Below are 21,866 nucleotides of genomic sequence, written 5' to 3'. Positions count from 1 at the left end.
CTCTTCGCTCAGTCTGCTGCCGCCTTTATTTGCCCCCAAGCAGCAATGTACGCTCAGCAATTGATTTTCTACCTACTGCTTATAAACTCAGTCTCTGTTCCCTTGCTGGTTAATTATTAAACTATTAAATCAAAAGCAATAGGAGTGAGAGTGTGTAAATCAAAACCTCTCGCATGTTAAATATACATGTCCCTACTTCGCGGATTTTCAACTATCGCGGTCGGGTTTGGAACCTATCTACCGCGATAAACGAGGGTTCACTGTATACAGATACATGTTAAGACTGGCCAGTGCCCTGTGAGTGACTTGCCACAAGATCTCAGAGCACGTTCATATTAGAGCTGAGTGGGTCCAGAATGTATTTAAAGTTCATTTATTTTGTATAGGAGTTAGATGCAGTGCTCCTGTCGGCTAGCCGCTGGGTTATCTGCCCCCAATGAACTAGTTTTCCAGTGCCTTGGTAGCCTGCATAGCAGTGATGTGTGTGCAGGAAGGGCCAGATGTAGCTCCCCCCCCCCCGCACACTTTGGTACTTGACTTGCACTGCGCATGCTCAGTAACAGTGGTGACGCCTGCCCTCAGGCTGCCTCCCCCTCCTCCAATCAGGACACGCACAAAATCTGAAATGGCGCCCCTGCCTGAGGCTCAGCGCGGCCCCGCGAACGCTCCAGGGCAGGCGGGGGAGGGCAGAAGGCGGAGGCGAGGCGCGCGCATGCGCGCCGCTGCCAGTCCCTCCCCCACGCCCTGGGCAGTGGCTGGAAAGCGGTGGGCGGGGAGAAGCGTTTCCGGCGCGAGGCTGTGACGCGCTCAATCGGCGCCGAGGGGGGGGGTGTCCGGCGGTCGGTCGGTGGGAGATGGCGGAGTATCTGGCCTCCATCTTCGGCACAGAGAAGGACAAGTGAGTGCCCTTAGCTCCCTGCCGCGCCACGGGTGGCCGCTCAGCGCTTCGGGCGCCCTGCAGGGCGGGGGGGGGGGCGGTTCGTGCGGCCCATTCATATAATGGCTTTCCGCGCGGAGTCTCTTCTCCACCCCCTGGCCGGGATCTCGCGCCATCGAGCGCGCGTGCGCGCGCGCCCAGCCCTGGCTACAGTTAGTGCTTCCCCTCTTGGGGCAGCCGGCGCGGCCTTGCCGATTGGAACGTGGCGGCGCGCGCTCCCGCCGGTGCGGGGGGGGGGGGAGGAAACAGGGCGGCGCGCGCGCTGTCGGCCAGAGAGAAGGCCCGCGCGCGCGCGCGCCTGTTCGGTTCCCCTGGCGGGGGGAGGGGAGGTTAATCAGCGCGGTCTCTGTTGCGGGAGAGACCCGCGCGCGCGCGGAGAGTAACCGCTGCATGGGCCGGAGGGGAGTCGCCTTCCCTTTCCGAACGAGCTGCACGCGGCGGCGCCTTTCCACGCGCTGATCCCCCCCCCCCCCCCTTCCTGGCCCTTCCGGCGGCGCTTATTCGCTGGTGCCCGGAGGAGCCGGCTCGGGCACCTCCGCAGTCGGGGTGGGGGTCGCTATGTGCGCGCGGGACGCCGCCCCACGTGCTCTTCCGCGCTGGCCGAGCCCCCTCACCCGGGCCGCCTAGCGCCGGGGCGGCACCTCGCGTCCCCGATTTAAAGCCGGGAACAATTGGGAGACGCGCCCCCCCCCCCCCCCCCCCCCGCGCTTCCCTTCTGAGCTTGTTCGGCCTAGCGGCGCTCGCTCGCCCTCCCTAAGGCCTCTCTGCTGCCGCCTCGCACCCTGCGGCCCCTCAGTCGGAGTCCGGCCTTTCCTGCCCTGGGCTGCAATAGCGACCCCCCCCCCCCCCCCCCCCCGGTTCTGCTGTCGCTTTGAGCTTGGTGAAGCGCTGCCCAGGAAAGGCCCCTGGAGCCGTTGGTGCATTCAGGAGCAGTAGCGCTCACCTTCCGTCTGTGTCTGGAAAATTCATGCGTGCGGCCCCCAGGCCAGCGGGTTTTTTTCTCTTTTTGTTTTCAATAAAAACAACACACACTTAGTTTTTACGGAAGTGGGTGATGGCATCGATTCTGTCATTGCTCCAGTGGATTTTTGATGGCTCGTTGTCATTCTCCCCTCTTTTTCTCAGGGTAGAATGACGTGTGGCTTTTGAATTTTGCTGACGTTGCTGCCTACCTGACAGAATGGGTTAATGTTAATTTGTGCAAACATTTGTGATCCCTTTAGGCCTGAGCATGATTCCCCTCCCCCCGCATCAGTCCCTTTTATTCTCAGTGAGGAGACTTGGAAATTGGCTTTGGGACTGTGGCTGGAGTTGAAATTGTAGGGGGTGTGGTGTGATTCATTATTATAAATTTTATACTTGACTTTGAATCCAAAGCTAAAAACCTAATTCAGTCATCTAAAAGAGATATGCATCTAAAGGTATTTCTATACTACTGTAGCGTAGAGACAAACTTCAGCAATGAGCAGAGTTTTTCCATTGCTGTAATATATCCATTTCTGAGGGCTGTCTATACTTAAAATGGGGTAGCAGTACAACTACACTGGTGTAGCTGTGTCACTGGAGCACTTAAGTGAAGAAGGTATCTACACCAGTGGGAGGGAGCTTCTGTTTGTGTAGGTAATTCATCACAAAAGACAGAGATGCTCTCCCAGAAATGTAGTGCATAAGAAGTTAGGTTGGTGTTAAGGATGTTTAATCAGTTAAGTGTGAAGTATACCAGTTAACCAATTAAGTGGGGGCGCTTCAGCCCAGTAGGGGCTCCAGTGCCCATGCTCCCACTGCAGGCAGGGTCCACTCCAGCCTGGCCTGAGCAACCGTGCCTGCAGCCCGCTCCCCAGGCCTGGCCTGAGCAAGGATTGCTGAGCCTCTGTCTGTAGTGGCTGGAGCAGCCCCCTGCCAGGACAGGTGGGGAGCTGCTCCAGACGGTCACAGGTTAACTGGAACCAGTAAACATCACCCTTTAAGGATAATAGCTAGGGATGTAAAAATTCATTTAGAAATGTAACCGCTAAAAATCAGAGCAGTTACACGCACTACAGGCTCTGCAGTTTAAAACCTTAATAAGCTTTATAATTCAGAGCCTGGGGAAGACGCTTTGGTGTAGCCTCAAAGCCTCCCCAGGGGCAGGGTCCGCCGCAGCCCTTGTTAGGGAGGTGGTTTCACTGCAAGTTCTACAGCTGGCTCCCTCAGAGCTAGGAATGTTAGAAAGTGGTTATTTTAATAATTGTGTAACTGCTAAGAAATTTAGCAGTTATACAATTATTCAATTGTCCCCAGCATTAGTGCTGGCAGCCAATGTGGTTCTCACGCCACTCCCGAGAGTCCACTGCCACCCTGCCACCTTGCGCTTCTGCCACTCTATAGGTGGAAGCAGCAGCAAGGGTTGGCAGGCGGAAGTTGGTCCGTAAGGGGAGCCAGTTTTTAAACTGTCTCCTGCCTGCCGCCTCTTGCTGCTGCTTCTGTATCAGAGGCAGCAGCACGTAGCCCCTGCCCATAGGGGGCCAAGCTCCCTGGGGACAGAGGCTGCTCCTGCATCCCATGGAGCAGCCTCTGTCCATGGGGAGCTTGGGCTCCCACAGACAGGGGCTGCTGCCGCCATGTGCTGTGTGACAGCAGTGCAGGGTGATAGGCTGCTCCTCTGCATGCTCTTCATTGAAAACTCAGACCCATGGACTGGGACTAAGACAGCCTGATGGTCTAAGTTTTAAATGCAGAGCACGGAGGGAGAGGGGGGTGTTGCAGTTAACTGGGACCATTAAGCAATTGCTTATCAGTTAAACATCTGACTGGCCACTAACATCACTATTGAGTGCAGGCCCCTTTTGGAGAGCCAGCGTGTAACCTGTGGCACAAGGGAAGGGGTGGGCCTGGCCGCTACAGATATGTTGCTGTGGCGGGCGGGCCCTGCAGGGTGGAAGCAGCTCCCTGTCCAACACAGACAGTGAGCTGCTCCAACCCCTACGGGTTACAGGTAGGCCTCACCCATTGGGGGTAAATTGGCTAACCTTTTATATCTCTATTTGGTATAGCTGTGTTACTCAGGGAGTTTTCTACATCCCCTGAACTACTTAGTTTTGCCAGCATAAGTTGTTTGTATATACCAGTGGTTCTCAGCTAGGGGTACATGTACTCTTGGAAGACCTCTGCATACATCAACTTGTCTTCATATTTGTCTAGTTGTACAATAGGGTACATAAAAAGCATTAGTAAAATTAGTACAGACTAAAATGTAAAGCTGACAAAACGAGAAAGTGAGAAATTTTTCAGTAATACTGTGTTGTGACACTTGTATTTTTATGTCTTATTTAGTAAGCAAGTAGTTTTAAGTGAGGTGAAACTTGTGGTATGTAAGACAAATTAGAGTCCTGAAAGAGATACAGTACTATGGAAAGGTTGACAGCCACTGAAGAGTCTAGACCAGTGTTTCTCAACCTTTTTTTCATATAATACCCCTTTTCTACAGAAAAATAAGTACCCCAACTACCTACAGTTTTCAGACACACACAAAATGTTTCTGCCATTGCAACACACTTGTTTAAACAACTTAATCGTAGCTGGGTGGGGGATGATATTTTTGGGTGTGTAAAGTACTAAAATAATAAAGAGCTGTAAACTTAAAACAAGTCAGTTTTCTGCAATTTTCAGTTGTTGACAGTACCCCTCTCCCCCCCCGACTTCTCTCGAGTACCCCTAAAGGTACACAGACCAGGGTTTCTGAACCAGTGGTATAAACCAGTGGTGCACAACGTTTTTCCTGGAGCAAACCCTGGGAAAATTTTGGTTAAGCAAAAAAAAAAGCGGGGGCCCTTTAAATGCCGCCTACCACGCTGCGGGGGGGAAAAAAAGGTGGCTGGCCCAGCTCTGTGACCCCCCCCTTTTCTCCCTGGAAGACAGCTGCAACCCTCTTGGGGGTCATTACCCACGGGTTGTGCACTGCTGGTCTAGACCATGCCTGAGAAGCAGCAGCTGAGTCAATGGAAGAATCCTTCCATCAATCCAGCTGTGACTACAGGGGGGGTTAAGTCAACCTAGCCAGATTGTTCAGGGCTGTGAAGTTTAATGCTAGATCAATCTAAATTCTAGGTACAAGTCAGGTGAGAATTAAAATGTAATTTTTAAAATGTATTGAATGTTTCATGCAGTGATCTGATGGTACGTTGCTGCTTATAAGCCCAGATAGGCACGTTAGTGCACTTCAGATTTATTCCATGCCTGTAATTATAACTATAAATAGTAATTTATTAAAATTATTGGTGTCAACTTGCAATGTGTTATGCACAGCCCCTTAGAATTAAGTGCTTTTCACTCTGTTCCTCTGAGCTCTTTGCAACTGGCACTACAAAGTGAAATTTACAAATTAAGTTCTGCTTTTTTGTCACTGTAGTGAACATCCTACAGTTAAGGTGGGGGGATTGTGGAGACATAGCCAGTAACAAGTTTGTCTCCTTTTCAGCAAGACAAAAAGAAATGGGAAGAAACAGATTTGTAAATTTTGAGTGTTTGGCTAAGGCAAAGTGATGTTGCTTTTGTCTGAATTCATATTGTACACATATATAGCCCCTATTTGGAGTTTTCACTCTTCCTGCTCTGTACTATCTAGTGCCTGTGCTTATATTTCATAACCAAGTCCTTTTAAGTAGACGAATGAAGTTCTTATTGGTTCACGGGCAGTTTATGCTACTGTGGTACAAATTGTTGATTCTAAAGAGAAATAGTCAAGGCTATGTCTAACAGTTCTTTGTGTTTGTGAAAGAAGAACTACAGCAGACTTCCGATAATCCGCCACCTTTGGGAACCAGGGGGCGCCGGATTATCAGATATGCCAGAGTATCAGGAGATACTCCGGCAGGGGGGCTGTGATGGGTCCTGGGAGGGGGAGGGGGGCAGGTTTGGGCAGGGAACGGTGTGGCATGGGGCGAACCAAGTGCTGGTGAGGGGTAGCGCTGCGGGACCAACCTGACAGAACCCCAGCTGTTCTGCCCCACGGCTTCCCCAAGTCCGCTGCTGCTGAAACTGACCAGTGGCGGACTTGGGGAAGCCCTGAGGCAGAGCAGCTGGGGTGCTGCCGGGTTGGTCCTACAGCGCTGCCCCTCACCTGAGCAGCACTGCGGGACCAACCCGGCAGCACCCCAACTGTTCTGCCCGCCCTTCCCCAAGTCCGCCGCTGGTCAGTTTCAGCAGCAGTGGATTTGGGGAAGCCTTGGGGCAGAGCAGCTGGTGTGCTTGCCGGGCGCTGAGCAGGCGGGTGAGGAGCAGGGGGGCGAGGGGCGGTGCTGTGGGACCAACCCGGCAGCACCCCAGCTGCTCTGCTCCACACTGCTTCCCCAGGTCCGCAGCTGATCAGTTTCAGCAGCGGCAGAGGCGGACTTGAGGAAGTAGCATGGATTGTCCGGCTGTCCAGAGCACTTCTGGGTTCCAGTTGGTGCTGGACTATTGGGAGTGCTGGACCACTGGATGCCAGACAGCTGGAGTTTTACTGTACTGTGTGTTCAGTTTGTATGTTTCATTGTGAGCCAGCAGGATGTTGAGCTATATATTGTGTGGGAAAAAATGGCAAAATGGTTATCCTACAATTGAGAATATTTTCTTACTGATGGTGAATATAACAATACGGTACTGAACCAGTACACTTAAGTACTTTGGATTGCTGCTGCTCTTCGTGCTCTTGATTGGCTTGGAGTTCAGAAGATTTCTCAAGCCATGAATGAGGGAGAATCATTATAAACTAACCAGTCCCATTACTTGATTGGATTTCATTGATTTGACCTTTGTAATTGTGCATTAAAATTAAGTTGATAACATGCATTTTATATTAAATGCTAATTGTGTATTAAAGCCTTACCTTATATTTTCATTAACTAATTCTCTTATTTTTAACTTGCAGAGTCAACTGTTCATTTTATTTCAAAATTGGAGCTTGCCGTCATGGGGACAGATGTTCTCGGTTGCACAATAAACCAACATTTAGCCAGGTTTGTTCCTTCTTGTAAAATTTATATACATATCTCTTTAAATGTAGGGTTCTAATAATTACCATATTCCAAAATGTTACTGAGGCCAAAAAAAATTCCCCTTTGGGAGGCAGTGTTCCCATTTCCTCCCCAATTTCATATCACCATAACGGTAGCTGGAGCAATACTATTGTAAGCTTATCTAGAGTAGACACCAGAGAGTGCTAACTAAGGTGTGTGGCTTCTCAGTGATGTCTAGGCACTTAAACGATCCCAAATTGATTATATTACAAACAGTGGCAACATGTTCTACCCCTTCCAAATGGGAAAATTTCCAAGACTTTAACACATTTGCTGGTCAGAACAGTTTCTCCACCCCCATCCAGTCTTGATGTCTGGCCTAAAGTAAAAGTCATTTGTATATCCTATTAAGAGTGGGAGAACTTCTTCTCTACTTGTCTAGCTTCTTAACAATTTGTTCTATATATTACCCACTCCATGGCTAGTTAAATGCTACCTGTGACATGAGGAGTGGATATAGGCTAAAAAGAGAGGGGGGCACTGGCTGACATTTTCAGTTTATTAACAGTACAATTCTCTCAAAGAACTTTTTTCATGCTCCTGGAAAATATCCACATTTAAACTCCAGCTTACGTTGACTTTGTTTTCTATCATTGCTGATTGTCAAGATATGCAGGTAAAGAGATGATTTCTCATTTATTATGAAAGCTCCTGCATTTACAGCTATTTAGCTACAGGAAAGCAGCATGTACAACAGTGAAAGTGCCTTGCTAATATGCCTCAACCGTGACCTGGAGAGACCATTTTTAATATCTCATCTACAATAGATTTCTCCCATTTTAGGAAGCTGCAGTATAATTCCACTTACAAACATAGCTATGCTGATGAGAGTGGTCAGCAAATAAATGTGTATTTTTAAAAACTTTTAATATTGTAGTATAGATTAATAAAAAAGAGACTGGAAGGAATCTGAGGTGGTCAGGTTTAGCTCCCTATGCTGAGGGAGAACCACATAATCCTTAGGCCAACCCTGATAGGTGTTTGTCAACCTATTCTTAAAAACAGCAAATGGGTGGGATTCCACAAGCTCTTGAAGCTTACTCCCAAGCTTATTCCCACACAGTTAAAAAATATTTCCTATTACCTAACCTAAATCTCCCTTGCTGCAGATTAAGTCCATTGGTACTTGTACTACCAGGGACATGGAGAAAAGTTGATCATGTTTGATTTTATAACAGTCCAGTGCATAGTTGAAGACTAACTTCAGATCCCTCCTCCTGTTTAGGAGGGACTAATTTCAGGTCCCTCTTAACCATGCCCAGTATTTCTCTATTCTTTTCCTCAGATGTCAGCTTTCTAAACTTTTTATCACTTTAGTTGCTCACCTCTAGGCTCTCTTCAATTTGTTACACATTTCCTATATTATGGCGTCCAGAGCTGGACACAGCAGTCCAGCTGAGGCCTGATCAGTGCCAAGTAGAGTGGGGCAGATACTCTGTCTTGCATATGATGCTCCTGCGTCATACCCCAAAATATTAGCCTTTTTTGCAACTGTATCACAATGTTGAGTCATTCACTGTAACCCCAATCCTCAAGAGCAGTACAGTCTACACAGTTACTCTGAATTCTGTTGTGGTTTGAGTTTTCCTTCCCAAGTAAAGTATGTTGCACTTGCCTTTGTTAAATTTCCTCTTGCTGAATTCGGACCAGTCATCCAATTTGTCCAGGTTTTATTAATTCTAATCCTGTCCGCACACGTGCTTGCAACTCCCCCAACCTTGTTGTCATCTGCAAATTTAACGCATATTCTCCACTCCATTTATCTAAGACATTAATGAAAATGTTAAATAGTACTGACCCCATGACTAACTCCTGTGGTACCCTACTGGATATGCCCTTCTAGTTTGACAAGGAACCATTTATAACTTTTTTAAATATGATCTTTCAACTCATCGTATTTCATCCTGGCCACATTTTCCTAATTTTATGAGAGTGTTATGTGTGACTGTATCAAAATCCAGATATAGCTACTGATTCCCTCCATCGACTAATCCAGTAATTTTGTCAAAGAAGAAAATTTGGTTGATTTGGCATGATTTGTTCTTGACACATCCATGTTGGCTTTTCCTTAACTTGTATTATCCTCTATCCGATTACAAATCGATTGTTTAATGTATGTGGGTTAGCATAGGCCTAGTTGTCTGGAGACTTAGGTTTGAGTCCTAACTCTATCACTGATGCCCAGTAACAACACATCTAATGGATTCTTGCCGCCCATGCTGTCTGACTTAAACATGTTTTCAGAAGTCACTATTTAATCCTGAGTTTAATAGTAATTGTTTCTTAACCTGGGCCATCAATTTTCTCTCTGGCAATTTACTTCTTGATTTTTGCTGCAGAGATAAAGAATGCCAGGTGAAGTGAAGTTTTGAGCTTAACAAGGGTCATGTGAAGTCATTCTAGTGTTTAGGGCATTGGACTTGATACACATACTGGATTGTGATACCATTACTGAATTTGACATGTGTAACAAGTTGATTATGGAAGTTTTTGTGCAAATATTGGTAATCAGCTGTGATAGAAAATAGAGGAACAGATCTTATTAATAGAGAGCTATTGCCATGCTTATTTTATTGTGTTGCCACTGATGGTGAAAATATTGCTTTGGTTGCTGTGTAAATAAAATCAGTATTTGGTTTGAATAAGATTGAAAAGGTTCTAATCTCTTGCTGGCATCAAAAACCAAAGTGTTGCACCAGTTAAATTCAGTTGGGGATGAAAACTCATGGAAACTAACATTAAACTTATATATTAAATAATTAAATCTAAAACTCTTTGAGCTGATTAGTGATATGGACATTGGACTTTTATGTAATGTTAGTTTACTAACTTAAACATGGTTTGTTTTTTCAGACAACTTGATTTTAAGAAGAACGGTACAAATGTATGGTTTCAAGTCTGCCTGGTCTTATTCTTCAAGTAAAAAGCAGAAGGGCTAAAAGGATATTGATCTTTATTGAAGGATCGGAAAACGTGAACATTTTCAACTATTATATTATTTAAACAGAAATTCCACCAAGAAACTGCTTCATAAGGCAATATGAAATTTTTTTTTATCTGAGGCAACAGTTTAAAGACTGTATGGCATCACATGCTGTGTAATGATGCACATGCAGGTGTTCTAGGCTCATAGTTATGATTTTGGTTTAAATTAAGATGAATCTGGGAATCTGCTTGAAGTGCATAGATGATGTACTTCAGACGCAGGATGTCATATACATCTCCACGAACAGTTTTAGTAAATATTCTTGGGACAGTTCATTACGGGAAATGAAACACAAGTCTTTCTTGGTGGTTAATGAAAAACTGTTTTCATAATATGATGGTTTGGATGCAGTTTCAGAAGAATCTCTACAAACACAAAAGGAAATATCTTATGAATAGTTGTCTCTTTGCAATTGTCTATTATATGCACAGCAGCCAGTAGAATTCCCCTTTTTATTTTTTTTCCCCGCAGACCATCTTGATTCAAAACATCTATCGTAATCCCCAAAACAGTGCACAGACGGCTGACGGCTCACACTGTAAGTCCCACAGTTGGAGAAATTTTTTTAAAGAATGGTGTTAAAGAGCCCACTCCTAATTATGAGAAAATAACGTTGGCTTCTGAGCTGCTGACATAAAGCTGTTGCAAACAGGACAAGTGATGGAACTCTTCTTGCGCATATATCAAGAACTTGGTAAATGTACATATTTATAAAGCGCAGAAAGTGACTTTTATAAAAAGATAAACTAATTGGACTTCCTTGATTCATAATCATTTGAACAGTGCATGAGCATTACATCCTGTAACTGTTAAAACTGTCACTTATTCCATTCATTTTTAAAGATTACATTGCAAGCATTTCTCAAATTCTTGATATAATATGAAAACTTAGGTATATTTATGATATACGGTAAGTTGTCCAAAACTGCATTTTATTTCACTTTTCCTTTCTTTAGGAAATGGAGATTTCATGCTGTACCATGATTACTGTATTAAACATTAGAGACTCTTCTGTTTTAGTATGTTTTGAAGGATTGTGTTAACTAATTGTTCAGTAAGGCCAAAATCAAACATCTAAATATGCTGATACCTTGTGTTTCAGCTTTGACTATGATACTTGCATACCATTCATTATATTAAGCTTTGTAACTGGCCTTCATGTAAACACCTCTATTTGTAGTGGAGGTGAGCGAAGTAACTATTAAAGTAAAAATACAGTAATCAAGTATCATGAGATCTCTATTAGTTTACAGTGTTAGGTTGATTCAGAAAGATCACCAGCGAAGTGAAAGTTTCCCCTCTTGGGAGAAAATAACTACCTCTCTTTCAGCACTGAGACCCGGCTAAAGTGATCACCAAAAGGAAACCAGTTTCGTGTTAAATTTCTTTTCCATAATATAAAGTTGTTGCGTTTTGTATTTCAGACCATTGCCCTCTTGAACATTTACCGTAACCCTCAAAACTCTTCCCAGTCTGCTGACGGTTTGCGCTGTAAGTTCATACAAGTTCCTTCACTGGTTCCCTGGGCTTGATTGTCAGAGCTCAGTGTCGACTTAAGCTGGTCTACAGTTTTAGTTTAATGGATCAAACTGACCACACTTCATAAAATGTGTCAACAATTTTTTTGTCCTCACCCCTCACAAGAATTTGTTTCTTAGGAGAAATTGGATATTTGTCCATTAAATCAAAAAGTGGTTGAAATGGTAACTCCTGTAAAGCAGTTTTGATCCACTGCTGTCTCCTTTTCACCTTCTATCTCTCTGCCCCTTGCCTGCATCCTAGAAATATATTTTTGCTTTGTTTTAAAGGTATGCATTAGACTACGCTGCTCAAAAAGCAGGACAGTCAACATAATTCACAACACAGTTCCCATCATTATGTTAATGTTGTGAGCGCTCAGATTTGAAATTTTCAGGCTGCTTGCAAAAATATTTGTCCTAAACTAAATTATGCAGCTCCCATTTAGTGATTACTTGGGAAGATAAATATAGACTGACAAATGCCACTCATGCAGCTGCCTTTTTGGATAAGTGCATGTTTAAAATTCTCCCTTGCTTTGAAAATTTACATTCCAAAACTAAGTTACATATTTTCATAGTAAGAAATAATTTTAAAAGTACACTCTGGGAAAGGAAGCAGTTTGGATATTGTTATGAACTAATTTCTTAACTCTTTTGTAGTTAGGAAATGGGCAAAAAGTCTTATACTGTGCATCATGACAGAAGATATATGACTGAGATTGTCAGTCTGTGACTACTGATCTGTCATTACAATTGAACCAATTACACTAGCAGAATAAGATGCTAAGGGCTTTAGACCTAAAAAATTGGTGTTATTTTTCTAATATAACAAATTGAAAATCAAACTTGTGGTGATAAAATTTTGTTCAGCTGTTCCTTTTTTAACCACTTAGTTATAGGCTAGTTCGAATTAGTTACCAGCATTTAATTAGATACTATCAGAGTGAAGTGTGATTCATAAGATAAACTTATAGGCTAGCCTATATAGCATATCTTTCTTCTAACAAAACTAATGCCCCTGATTAAATTGACTTGACGCTTACTAATGTCAGTTGTCAAAGTGGGGCTTTTGTTTAGAAATAGAATGTTGCTTATAAGTTCCCCTAGGTTTATAAAGTACTGTTGGCCTGTAGTCTTTTTATTATAGACGTTTACAGTGTTATTGCTATTTGTATTGTAACAAATATGCTGTTGGATCTTTGGCACTTCCTATACATCAGCTAAATTCTCAGTAAGCTGGTACCTAATTTGTACAGAACTAAATTTGCTTGGTTTATCGTGCAGCTGTTTAGATTTTATTTGCCCAGACCTTTCTTACATTGCAAGAGTCTTTAAGTACAGATTCTCCAAACCAGCGTTTAATATTAGTATTTAAACTTTAGTTTGTTTGTCTTGAAAGATGGATAATTGTATAACAGATCCTAACTGCACCTGGAATTGTAGAGTTATAGCTGTCTTTTATCAGTGGGTTTTCTGAAACCGTCCCATATTTTTTAGCTTTGTCCCTATTGAAATACTACATATGTTCTTAGTGGGTAGCTTTTTTATATTGGTGGTTTACTGTTTTCCTTTTCATTGTTGTCTCAGAGGATTAGTATTAGAGGATTAATATTGCCTTTTTGACCAGTAATAGTCTTGATTATACTGTACCTAGTAGTTGGGGTTCTCAAGATTCAGAAATGGTAGTCCTTGAACTTGAATGTATATGAATTCTGTGTATGATGCCTATCCTTTTCACCTTAGAGGGACACTCAGATGCTTCCAATTTTTTTTTCTTTTTATAAACTTAGTTTGACAATGGAATGTCCTCACCAGCTTGACCTTGTCCCTTTCTTCCTATGGAGCCCAAATTAATGTTTGTTTTTTAAATCAGATGTTAGTATGCTGTGATCATTGATGTGGACACAGCCCAGGGAATATGATTAGTTATTGAACTATCTCTATGTAGTGGTGGTTGACTAAATATGTGGGAGGTTTTTTAAATTGCTGTATAGCCAAGGGTCTCTTGAGAAGAAAACATATTGAATCTGGAAGGTCCCTTTACCTTTATAATGGAAAATTGTCCATAGTTCCACAAAGTTTATGTAACTTTGTTGGTTAATAGTAAGCATTATTCAGGAAAGATGAAAAGATGTGCTAAATGGCATGATTTGCACTGTGATCCAGGAATGACTGGGTTCAGAGCATCTGATTTTTCCATAGCGACCGAGGCAAATAATTGGATCATCCTCTTGTCATAATGCAGGTTTTGCTCAGTAAAGCAATGTTGTTGCATTTTAAAGATTAAAACATTGTTCTTGCATGAAGTGCCAGATCTGTCTTAACGCTACAGTACTTGATCGTAATAAAGCCACTTAACTGAAGAATTAATCTGGCTTTAATGTATATGACTTATTAAACAAAATGTATGATAAAATGGTGTAGAACTGGAAATATCTAATGCAATTTTTTTTACTATACTTAATGCTTTGAAAAATGAGCAAAATTTAAATTTGTGTTCGTTTTTTAGCAGCAGGCAAGCAGCAATCACCTGCAAAGGCCAGCTAGGATCATGAAAATGATCTTGCATTAATGCCCAGCCTCTCTCACGTTTAAAAAATATTCTGCAGTATTACAGAAAGATAAATTGACATTAAAATGAAGTGGAGAAATGTTTTCTGCCACAACGCAATATAGTTTTACTCCTTACTGAGGGAAGAGGAAAAACCTATCTTGTATCCTGAATAAATTGAATGGATCATGATCTCACATTAGTGATTTCTCAAACAAGTGTATTTGCACTGGAGGAGTGAACATCTTTAAATGGAGCTCCATTTTTAGGAAGAGAGATCTTAATAATCAGACTTGAAAATAGTTAACATGACAAGCACTTGCCTTCTGTGTAGGTAAACCATTGGCACATAGTGAGTGGGGTTCTACATTTAATCAGTCACATTACAAAATAAATCCTTTCCCCTTAAATTTGGGGTATACAATATGGATGCTGATTAAAACTTGTCTTGATTTTACCATATTGGTATCATGTACTGAGAGATTCCTTTCTTTGGGGACTCAAAGCTACTCAGTTATTTTTAATCCTCCTAATGATTAACTACATGGCATCTCTTATGCTTCAATAGACTTCTATTCTCTAAAATATATTTTGTAGTATATTCACAGTTGTTTCGATATTGATTCTAATCAATATGACTTGGAATTTGCAGGTGCCGTGAGCGATGTTGAAATGCAAGAACATTATGATGAATTCTTTGAGGTAGGTTGAAATGTAGTTCAAAATGCATTATTCATCAAACATTCTTAATTTTGCAATGGCAAAAATATATAGTTTAGTTGGCAGTGAAAAATTACAAAAATAAACTCTCCAACTATTCCTTGATGGGATCTAAAAACAGACTATTATTCTCTCATATTTACCACTTCTAATTTTGATATTGCTTAAAATACTTCTAAATAGTGCTTTAAATGCACATTTTAGGAAACAGTCCCTTCCTCAAAGAATGTTCTCACTAAATTGAAGGTTGATGCTAAGAGTGATTGGGGAAGGATGGTGGAGAGGGTTAATAACACAAATTAGACATTTGGTTGCTTGACTTGTGTGTATCCATTTAGTATATAGCCATTTTTGTTTAACTCTGATTTTACATATTAAATACATAGTTCCTGCTCTAGTTTTTTAAATTTGTCTGTTTATAAATACTATACAATCTATTTTTATGTCTTCTATCCTGCTTCCTTGTACAGTTCAACTAAAAAGTGTACTTAAGTGTTGGCAAACACTATATTTTGACGTATAGGAGACTGAAATACTGGCTTTTCTTTCAAAAAGGCACTGCTTCAGTGTCTTATGTATTTCATTTTCCAAATAAAGAAAAGTTGTTTTTTCCTTGTACTCGGTGTGCTAGATATTGTCCATGCCTACAGGCTGTGATACAATGCCTGCCCAGAAGTTTAATCTACGAAGGGTGGTGGGAGAGAGAGAGAGAAAGAGAGCAATCCTCCTACTTAGTGAAGATGAATTGACTATAGGTGTGCTTAATCTACTAATTTGCACAATATAGTTTTAATACATTTCTCTATTTAGGAGGTCTTCACGGAAATGGAAGAAAAATATGGTGAAGTTGAGGAAATGAACGTTTGTGATAACCTTGGAGATCATCTAGTTGGAAATGTGTATGTAAAGGTAAGATACTAAAGAACATTTGTATTCAACTACAAGATTTACCCAGCATTGCTTGGATACTTAAGTCACATTCTTTTTTCAAAATAAAATTGTACATGCTTCATTTAAATCATTGCTCTGGGGTGGGGCTGGGGATGAAAGATTCCGAATGCAGGCTGCTCCAGGGACAGAGGACAACCCCAGCTCTCTCTCGCTCACTGCAGTAGCTTGGGACTAAGTGAGAAGTGCCTCTCCATGGTTGCTGCAGCTCCAGTGGGCACAGGAGGGGGAGGGGTGAATGTCCCCCCACTTGGGCAGGTCCAGGTTCATCTGTGTCCTGTGCTCTCCAGCCAGAGTGATGAATGTAGCAAACTGTATTTTCCCATCGCTCCCTGGCAAAGGGCAACAGCCAGCAGCATTCCTGCACAAATCTGAGGGGGGCATGGATAGAGACATCACCTTTCCCCAGGGCACCTGGGGGGTGGGAGGCTCCAGGCTGGAGAAATCCCAAATGGGAGAGTGCCGCTAGCAAGCCCCTTTCACCTGCCTGATTATTCTCTTTTCTATATGGTTTTATGAGAAGCATATCCCATTTTCCTGGTACAACCAAACCCTTACCTTGCTTTAAGAGGAAGCGGTGTACCAAATTTGGTGATGCTAGCTCTTACTGTTTCGGGGTGTTCTTCATATATAGCAGATTAACATTTGCAAAACGTGGCAGCACTTTTATGAAGGTAATTATCTGTACATTAGAATGATGAAGTATGTGTTTGGATTAGAACCCAAACATGGGAGAGTGGAAAATATAACCTCTTAGAGTTGAATCTGTCTTGCTTTCATAGTTTGATCCCACCTTTTTAGTTGTGAAGTTATTTACCATAGATGAACTGTTGTTTGGCTTACATTTGGATGTGGAAATTCAGAGCAGAAAAAATATAAAACTATTAATTTAGATGCTTGATTGAGACATGTTTGATTAATTGTAAAGTACTTCATTATTGGAAGAAGGCCCACTTGAAAAGGGATGTTAGATATCAATTTAATAATCATGTAACTGCATTAAAATTTAGCATCAGAGGCCTCACCCCCACTTGCTGCCTCTATATCTGATAGAGGCAACAAGGGGAGAATGGGAAGTTCATGGAGTTGTTTGGATTACTGTAACTGATAAGCCCAGGCTTACACAAATGCCTGCAAGTCTTTTAAACATGGAATGTTAAAGTTCAACAAAATTTAGTCTGGAGAGAAACTAATAAATCCTCTCCAGTGTCCCTGTTTGTGTTTCAAGTGTTACTGCTTAAATAATAACCGAAGGGAGGGGGGGTCAGTGTTTTATTGAAACCCCGCTTAAGAGTAGGTGCAGATAAAACTATAAGTGGAGTTTGTTCTGTTGCTAAGCCTTGAATACCTGTTAAATATGCAGCAGGTAATTAAATGGTAATATTTGACTTATTTTATGCAACATATTGAGAATATTAATTTTACATTTTTCTCAGTTTCGTCGTGAAGAAGATGCCGAAAAGGCTGTGATTGATCTGAACAATCGCTGGTTTAATGGTCAGCCAATTCATGCTGAGCTTTCACCTGTGACTGACTTCAGAGAAGCTTGTTGTCGTCAGTATGAAATGGGGTAATGAAATAACTTTTGCTGCTGCTTGTTTATGGTAGCTTAATGATATTTACTTAGAAAAGCTTAACTTTGTAAGGTTTCTCAAGTGCATTTCCAAACAATGCATTCAGTAAAAATATAAGAGAAGACACTGCAAGTTATACTGCCATCTCTAGAGCAGGCTCAGTTCACATGCAACATACATGCAACACCATGTCCACTCAATCTCTTCATCTCTACAAAAAAATCTTAGTTCTTGAACATTAATTCACCAGGCATACCAGATCATTCTAAAAAAATGTGCTGATTTAATTCTGACTTCAGGGCAATTAAGATATTTTATCAAGTCAAACTTCCTAATGTTTAAAGTTACATTAAAAATCACAAATCAGTTAGCTTAACCACTCAGGTTTATATAGGAAGAAAAGCTAATTGTATACATTGGAAATGCTTTTTGTGGTAATTTGTTTCTACTCCACAGAGAGTGCACGCGAGGAGGTTTCTGTAACTTTATGCATTTGAAGCCTATTTCCCGAGAATTGCGACGTGAATTATATGGACGTCGTCGTAAAAAGTAAGCATTCATATTTTTATTTTAAACCCAACTGGTGCAAATAATTTGGGGATTTTTTTCCTTCAACTTTTTGAAGACCTAAAGAATAGGATCTGACTTTGGGCTATAGTTGCAAAGTACCTTTAAATCCGTAAATGGCTACAAAGGACTTCTCTTAGTGCTTCAACTGGTTTCTGCATAACAGTACAGTTAACTTGGGTACTTACAGAGATTTTACCCTTTTCTGGTCATTCAAATAAGTGACTGCAGTTAAGTTTTCAATACACATACTGACCCTAAAACTGAAGAATTCTCTAATGATGGCCTTATAGACTTGAAAGTGCTGGGCTCTTGGGTGGCTGAAGTACTGAATCACTACTTGATTTCAAACACTACTCCCTTTACTTTATAGTGTTTTCGTTTCAACATTTGATCGTTGGTACTCTGTAGAATACAGGAAACCCTCGCCGTTTGCGGTGCATGCATTCTTTCATCCACTGCAAATGGCAAAATTCACAAATACTGGGAGCCGCGGGGAACTCATCACAACTGTCCCTCTCCCCTCCTTTCCTCCAGGCTGAAACAGGTTTGCAAATCTGTGGAACTGCAAATAGCTATTCCGCAAATCACAGGGAGTCTCCTGCTCTGCTAGAATGCTTCACTATATTTAAGAACTACAATTTTAAATGCTTTTTTGCAGGCATAGATCCAGGTCAAGGTCCCGTGAACGTCGTTCTAGATCAAGAGATCGGGGTCGTGGAGGTGGAGGAGGAGGTGGTGGTGGCGGCGGCGGCGGCGGTGGTGGTGGAGGAGGAGGAGGAGGAGGACGGGAACGAGATAGGAGGCGGTCAAGAGACCGTGAAAGATCTGGTCGATTCTGAGCCATGCCATTTTTACTCTGTGTCTGGTAGAAAGTGTTGTAGATGATTGACCAAACAAGTTCTTAATGAGATTTTTTTTTTTAAAAAAAAAAGATGGGCTTCTGAATAAAAACTTGTAGTGATACAGTATTCTTTGTGTAACTTGTTTCTTGTGGGGGAAGTCTTTTTTTAAGCTGTCATTCCTCTTTCTTGACACATAGCTGGATTAACTATACTTGCAGTGAAGGTGGCAAATGTATTGGAGGTGTGCAAGTGTTTTACATTCAGGTATGAATTAACTGTTAAGGAAAATGTACATGCCTGTGTATATAATATAAAAGAGTATATTATATACATGGATGAAGTGCTATATTGCTTGAGACAGTTACAATTTAAGTTTCCCTTTTCTGCTATGCTGTCTGCTTTTTTAGATTAGTTTAGGCACATTTAAAGGAAGGCTGTGCAAAGCGCATTTATTTACTCAGTAGAAATGCTAAGTAACAAAAATATGTATGGTAATACAAGTCTGTGCACTGTCTATCAATGTGACTGTGGCATTTACAATAAATCCAATTCATTGGTGTAAAATCTAAAGACTATTCTCTAAGCCCTCTGGAGAATTTGAGTAGCTACTCCTGGCTGTCCTAGAATTCAGAGTAAAGGGACTTTTTTTCTCTCATGCATCCCTAATTGCCTCAGGTGATTCCTTAGAAGGACAGTGTATCTAGTGCAGTCTTAAGGCTAAAGTTATGAATGTGGTACCTTATACAGGCTGTCGAGTTATTGTGGAAGAATTCATGCTCCATGCATCAGAATGAGTTCTATGTAAAAATATCTGAGTGTCAGATCAACCTTAATGGAAGGTTTCTTTTTTTTACTTGATGTTCCAGTGGCTGTCCTTTTAACTGAAAGCATCATACTAGTATTCAGGATAAAGCAGTAATGTGGGCACTAGTGAAGCACTTGCATAGCAAAGCTAATGAACAAGTGCACTTTGTTACATGTTTAAGTTAAGATATTTTTAGGCTTACTCTCTACATTCTTCATTGCAACTGTTAATCACAGCTGTACTTCATAAAACAAAATACATTTTGTGGGATTCAGAGCTTCCAGCTCGAAAGCCTCTGAAGTGTTGCAGCAGCATCTTAAGTGCTATATAATTTGTACAGTTGCTGACTTCACAAGATGTATAATCAGACTTAGATCCTGGTCTGCTTATGAAATTGCATAAAGGTATGTAGCAAGTGTCCACCCATTACAACTTCCTGTACATCAGGAAATAAATATAATCATTTAGCTTTTAGAAAAGAAGGAAACTTACGCTACTAGTGTTTTCAAGAGCTTGTATTAATTAGAACTCTCCTAAAAGTGGCTGAAGAATAGCTCTATTTAAATGAAGAGGATATAGACATTTTGAGACCAGGCAAATTATTTACTTTCAGTTTTTATACTGCACTTGGAATTGGCAAATAGTGATCGAGGGCATCAGAAAATCTTACACATCTTACCTCTTCAAGGTGAACTTTTGGACCAAAATAAAAATTGAGTTATTTCCAGATATGTGTAGAATGCCTTCATTATCCAGATTGCTGGGGAAATCAGCACATACAGAAATATATTTTACAGTCTTAATGGCAAAGCAAAAAAAAAAAGCTTTTCTCTTACTTTATCTTTATGATGTGTAAAGATAGGTTTGTTCTCTGTTTCAGTACTCTAGAAATCAGGTCCTGGCTTTGTTACTGCAAGGACTTTAACAGTGTTTTGAGGTTTGGGGTGGCAATACCACAATGAGCTGAAACGGAGGGTGCCCCTGCCAGCAATTGAAAGGTTGAGATTAACTCTTAGCCCTGCAGTTCACCTCAAAGTATATGTTAAGATTTACCCATTTTTCTCTTCAGTGCCATTGTGCTAAAACCCTTTTCTACTTAGATTGCAGGATTCAGCAAGAAAGGGACAGCATTCATGTACATTTAGGCAATGCCTTGCATATTGTGGGCACTACTGAAATAAAAATCAGTTTATTTTCTTTTTTGGCAATCAGCATGTGCAAGACCTTGTCTATATACAGAGTCCTGATGCTGACTGACTAAACTATGAGCCAGTGTCCAAGCATGGGTTTGTACTAGTTTATGTACATCATTTTAGCCTGGTACAGCTTTTGTTTGTAAACAAGGCCTAAACTTGTACACATCACAAATTAATTGTAAAGAGCACAACTGCTCTTTGCTTTGTTTACTTCAGAAATTTTCTTCCTCATTGAAATCCATTGAAAGCATAATTTTTGTGGTCTTGTAAATTAATAATGTAATTGAAATGCACATTTGGGGCACTGATAGCAAACGCCAGGGGATGTCACTGAATTTCACAAGGCAGAAAAGCTTTTTCTTGTCAGGTGGAAATATACATATTGTAAGCATAGAGCACAAACCTAGCACAAACTCCGTCTTCCTTGAAGCCTTACCCTTCATCTGTAATACTGCATACTACTCCATTGAAATTGTTGAGTGTGAACTTTAAAAGGACTAGGCACAAATTCTGTCACTTGCTGAAAGCAATCTAAAACTAATTAGGCTTGTTAATAGAAATGGAGAAACTTCACTTTATTAGCCTAGTCCTATCCTCCCTTTCCCTGTTTGAAGTCTAACACAATCAGTTTGAAAGGTACCTACTTATGACTCTTTTCAAACAGAGTTTCTTCTGTTGAATATCACATGGAATTTCTTAACCTCAAGCAAATGACGGCATATGGTACTGTCCAATGTCTGGATACACTTAATTTTAAATAAACTAATTCCAAGTGTCTTCCTCTTATTTGTATTAGCCTCACATCAGATTCTTCTGTAAAAGTGCTGCTTGTCCATGAATATGATGTATGTTAACCAAATGGAGAACTTATACAAAATAAAGTTTTTTTGATACATAATCCGCACGTGATAGAAACCAAACCCTTCTTTTAATCCATAAGAACAGCTATACTGGGTCAGACCAAAGGTCCATCCAACCCAGTACCCTGTCTGCCAACGGTGGCCAATGGCAGGTACCCCAGAGGGAATTAATCGAGCAGGTAATGTCTCTCTCCTGCCCTCCATCTCCAACAGAGGCTGGGGATACCATTCCTTCCCCATACAGGCTAATAGCCATTTATGGACTTCTTCCATGAATTTATGTAGTTCTCTTTTAAACCCTGTTATAGTCCTAGCCTTCACA

The 21,866-nt window shown here is 41.5% G+C and overlaps 1 protein-coding gene across 3 annotated transcripts; it reads left to right on the top strand.

Annotated features, from left to right (window-relative positions):
• The first annotated feature begins 741 nt into the window (after window positions 1-741).
• U2AF1 (U2 small nuclear RNA auxiliary factor 1) lies at window positions 742-21,470 on the top strand. Of its 3 annotated transcripts, none has more exons than XM_075912417.1 (8): window positions 742-898; window positions 6,825-6,912; window positions 11,383-11,449; window positions 14,682-14,731; window positions 15,560-15,658; window positions 17,134-17,267; window positions 17,728-17,820; window positions 18,500-21,470. In XM_075912417.1, exons 1-8 carry the CDS (start codon window positions 855-857, stop codon window positions 18,678-18,680), a joined length of 756 nt encoding a protein of 251 aa, XP_075768532.1. In that variant the 5' UTR covers window positions 742-854; the 3' UTR covers window positions 18,681-21,470. The 3 variants fall into 3 exon arrangements, with proteins under 3 accessions (XP_075768532.1, XP_075768540.1, XP_014436490.1); XM_075912425.1 differs by lacking the exon at window positions 11,383-11,449 and adding an exon at window positions 10,430-10,496; XM_014581004.3 differs by lacking the exons at window positions 742-898; window positions 6,825-6,912 and adding an exon at window positions 10,449-10,496.
• The last annotated feature ends 396 nt before the right edge of the window (window positions 21,471-21,866 follow it).

Source organism: Pelodiscus sinensis, chromosome 1 (assembly GCF_049634645.1).
Source record: "Pelodiscus sinensis isolate JC-2024 chromosome 1, ASM4963464v1, whole genome shotgun sequence".
In the NCBI taxonomy this organism is placed as follows: domain Eukaryota; kingdom Metazoa; phylum Chordata; order Testudines; family Trionychidae; genus Pelodiscus; species Pelodiscus sinensis.
The sequence above is the reverse complement of the archived record's forward strand: the minus strand, read 5'-3'. Positions and strand labels throughout refer to the sequence as shown.

Excerpts from the sequence above, each read along its gene's own strand:
- U2AF1 (XM_075912417.1), top strand. The coding sequence starts at position 855 with ATGGCGGAGTATCTGGCCTCCATCTTCGGCACAGAGAAGGACAA. Across the intron at positions 15,659-17,133 it reads TTGGAAATGTGTATGTAAAG|TTTCGTCGTGAAGAAGATGC; the intron begins GTAAGATACTAA and ends CATTTTTCTCAG. Across the intron at positions 17,268-17,727 it reads TGTCGTCAGTATGAAATGGG|AGAGTGCACGCGAGGAGGTT; the intron begins GTAATGAAATAA and ends TCTACTCCACAG.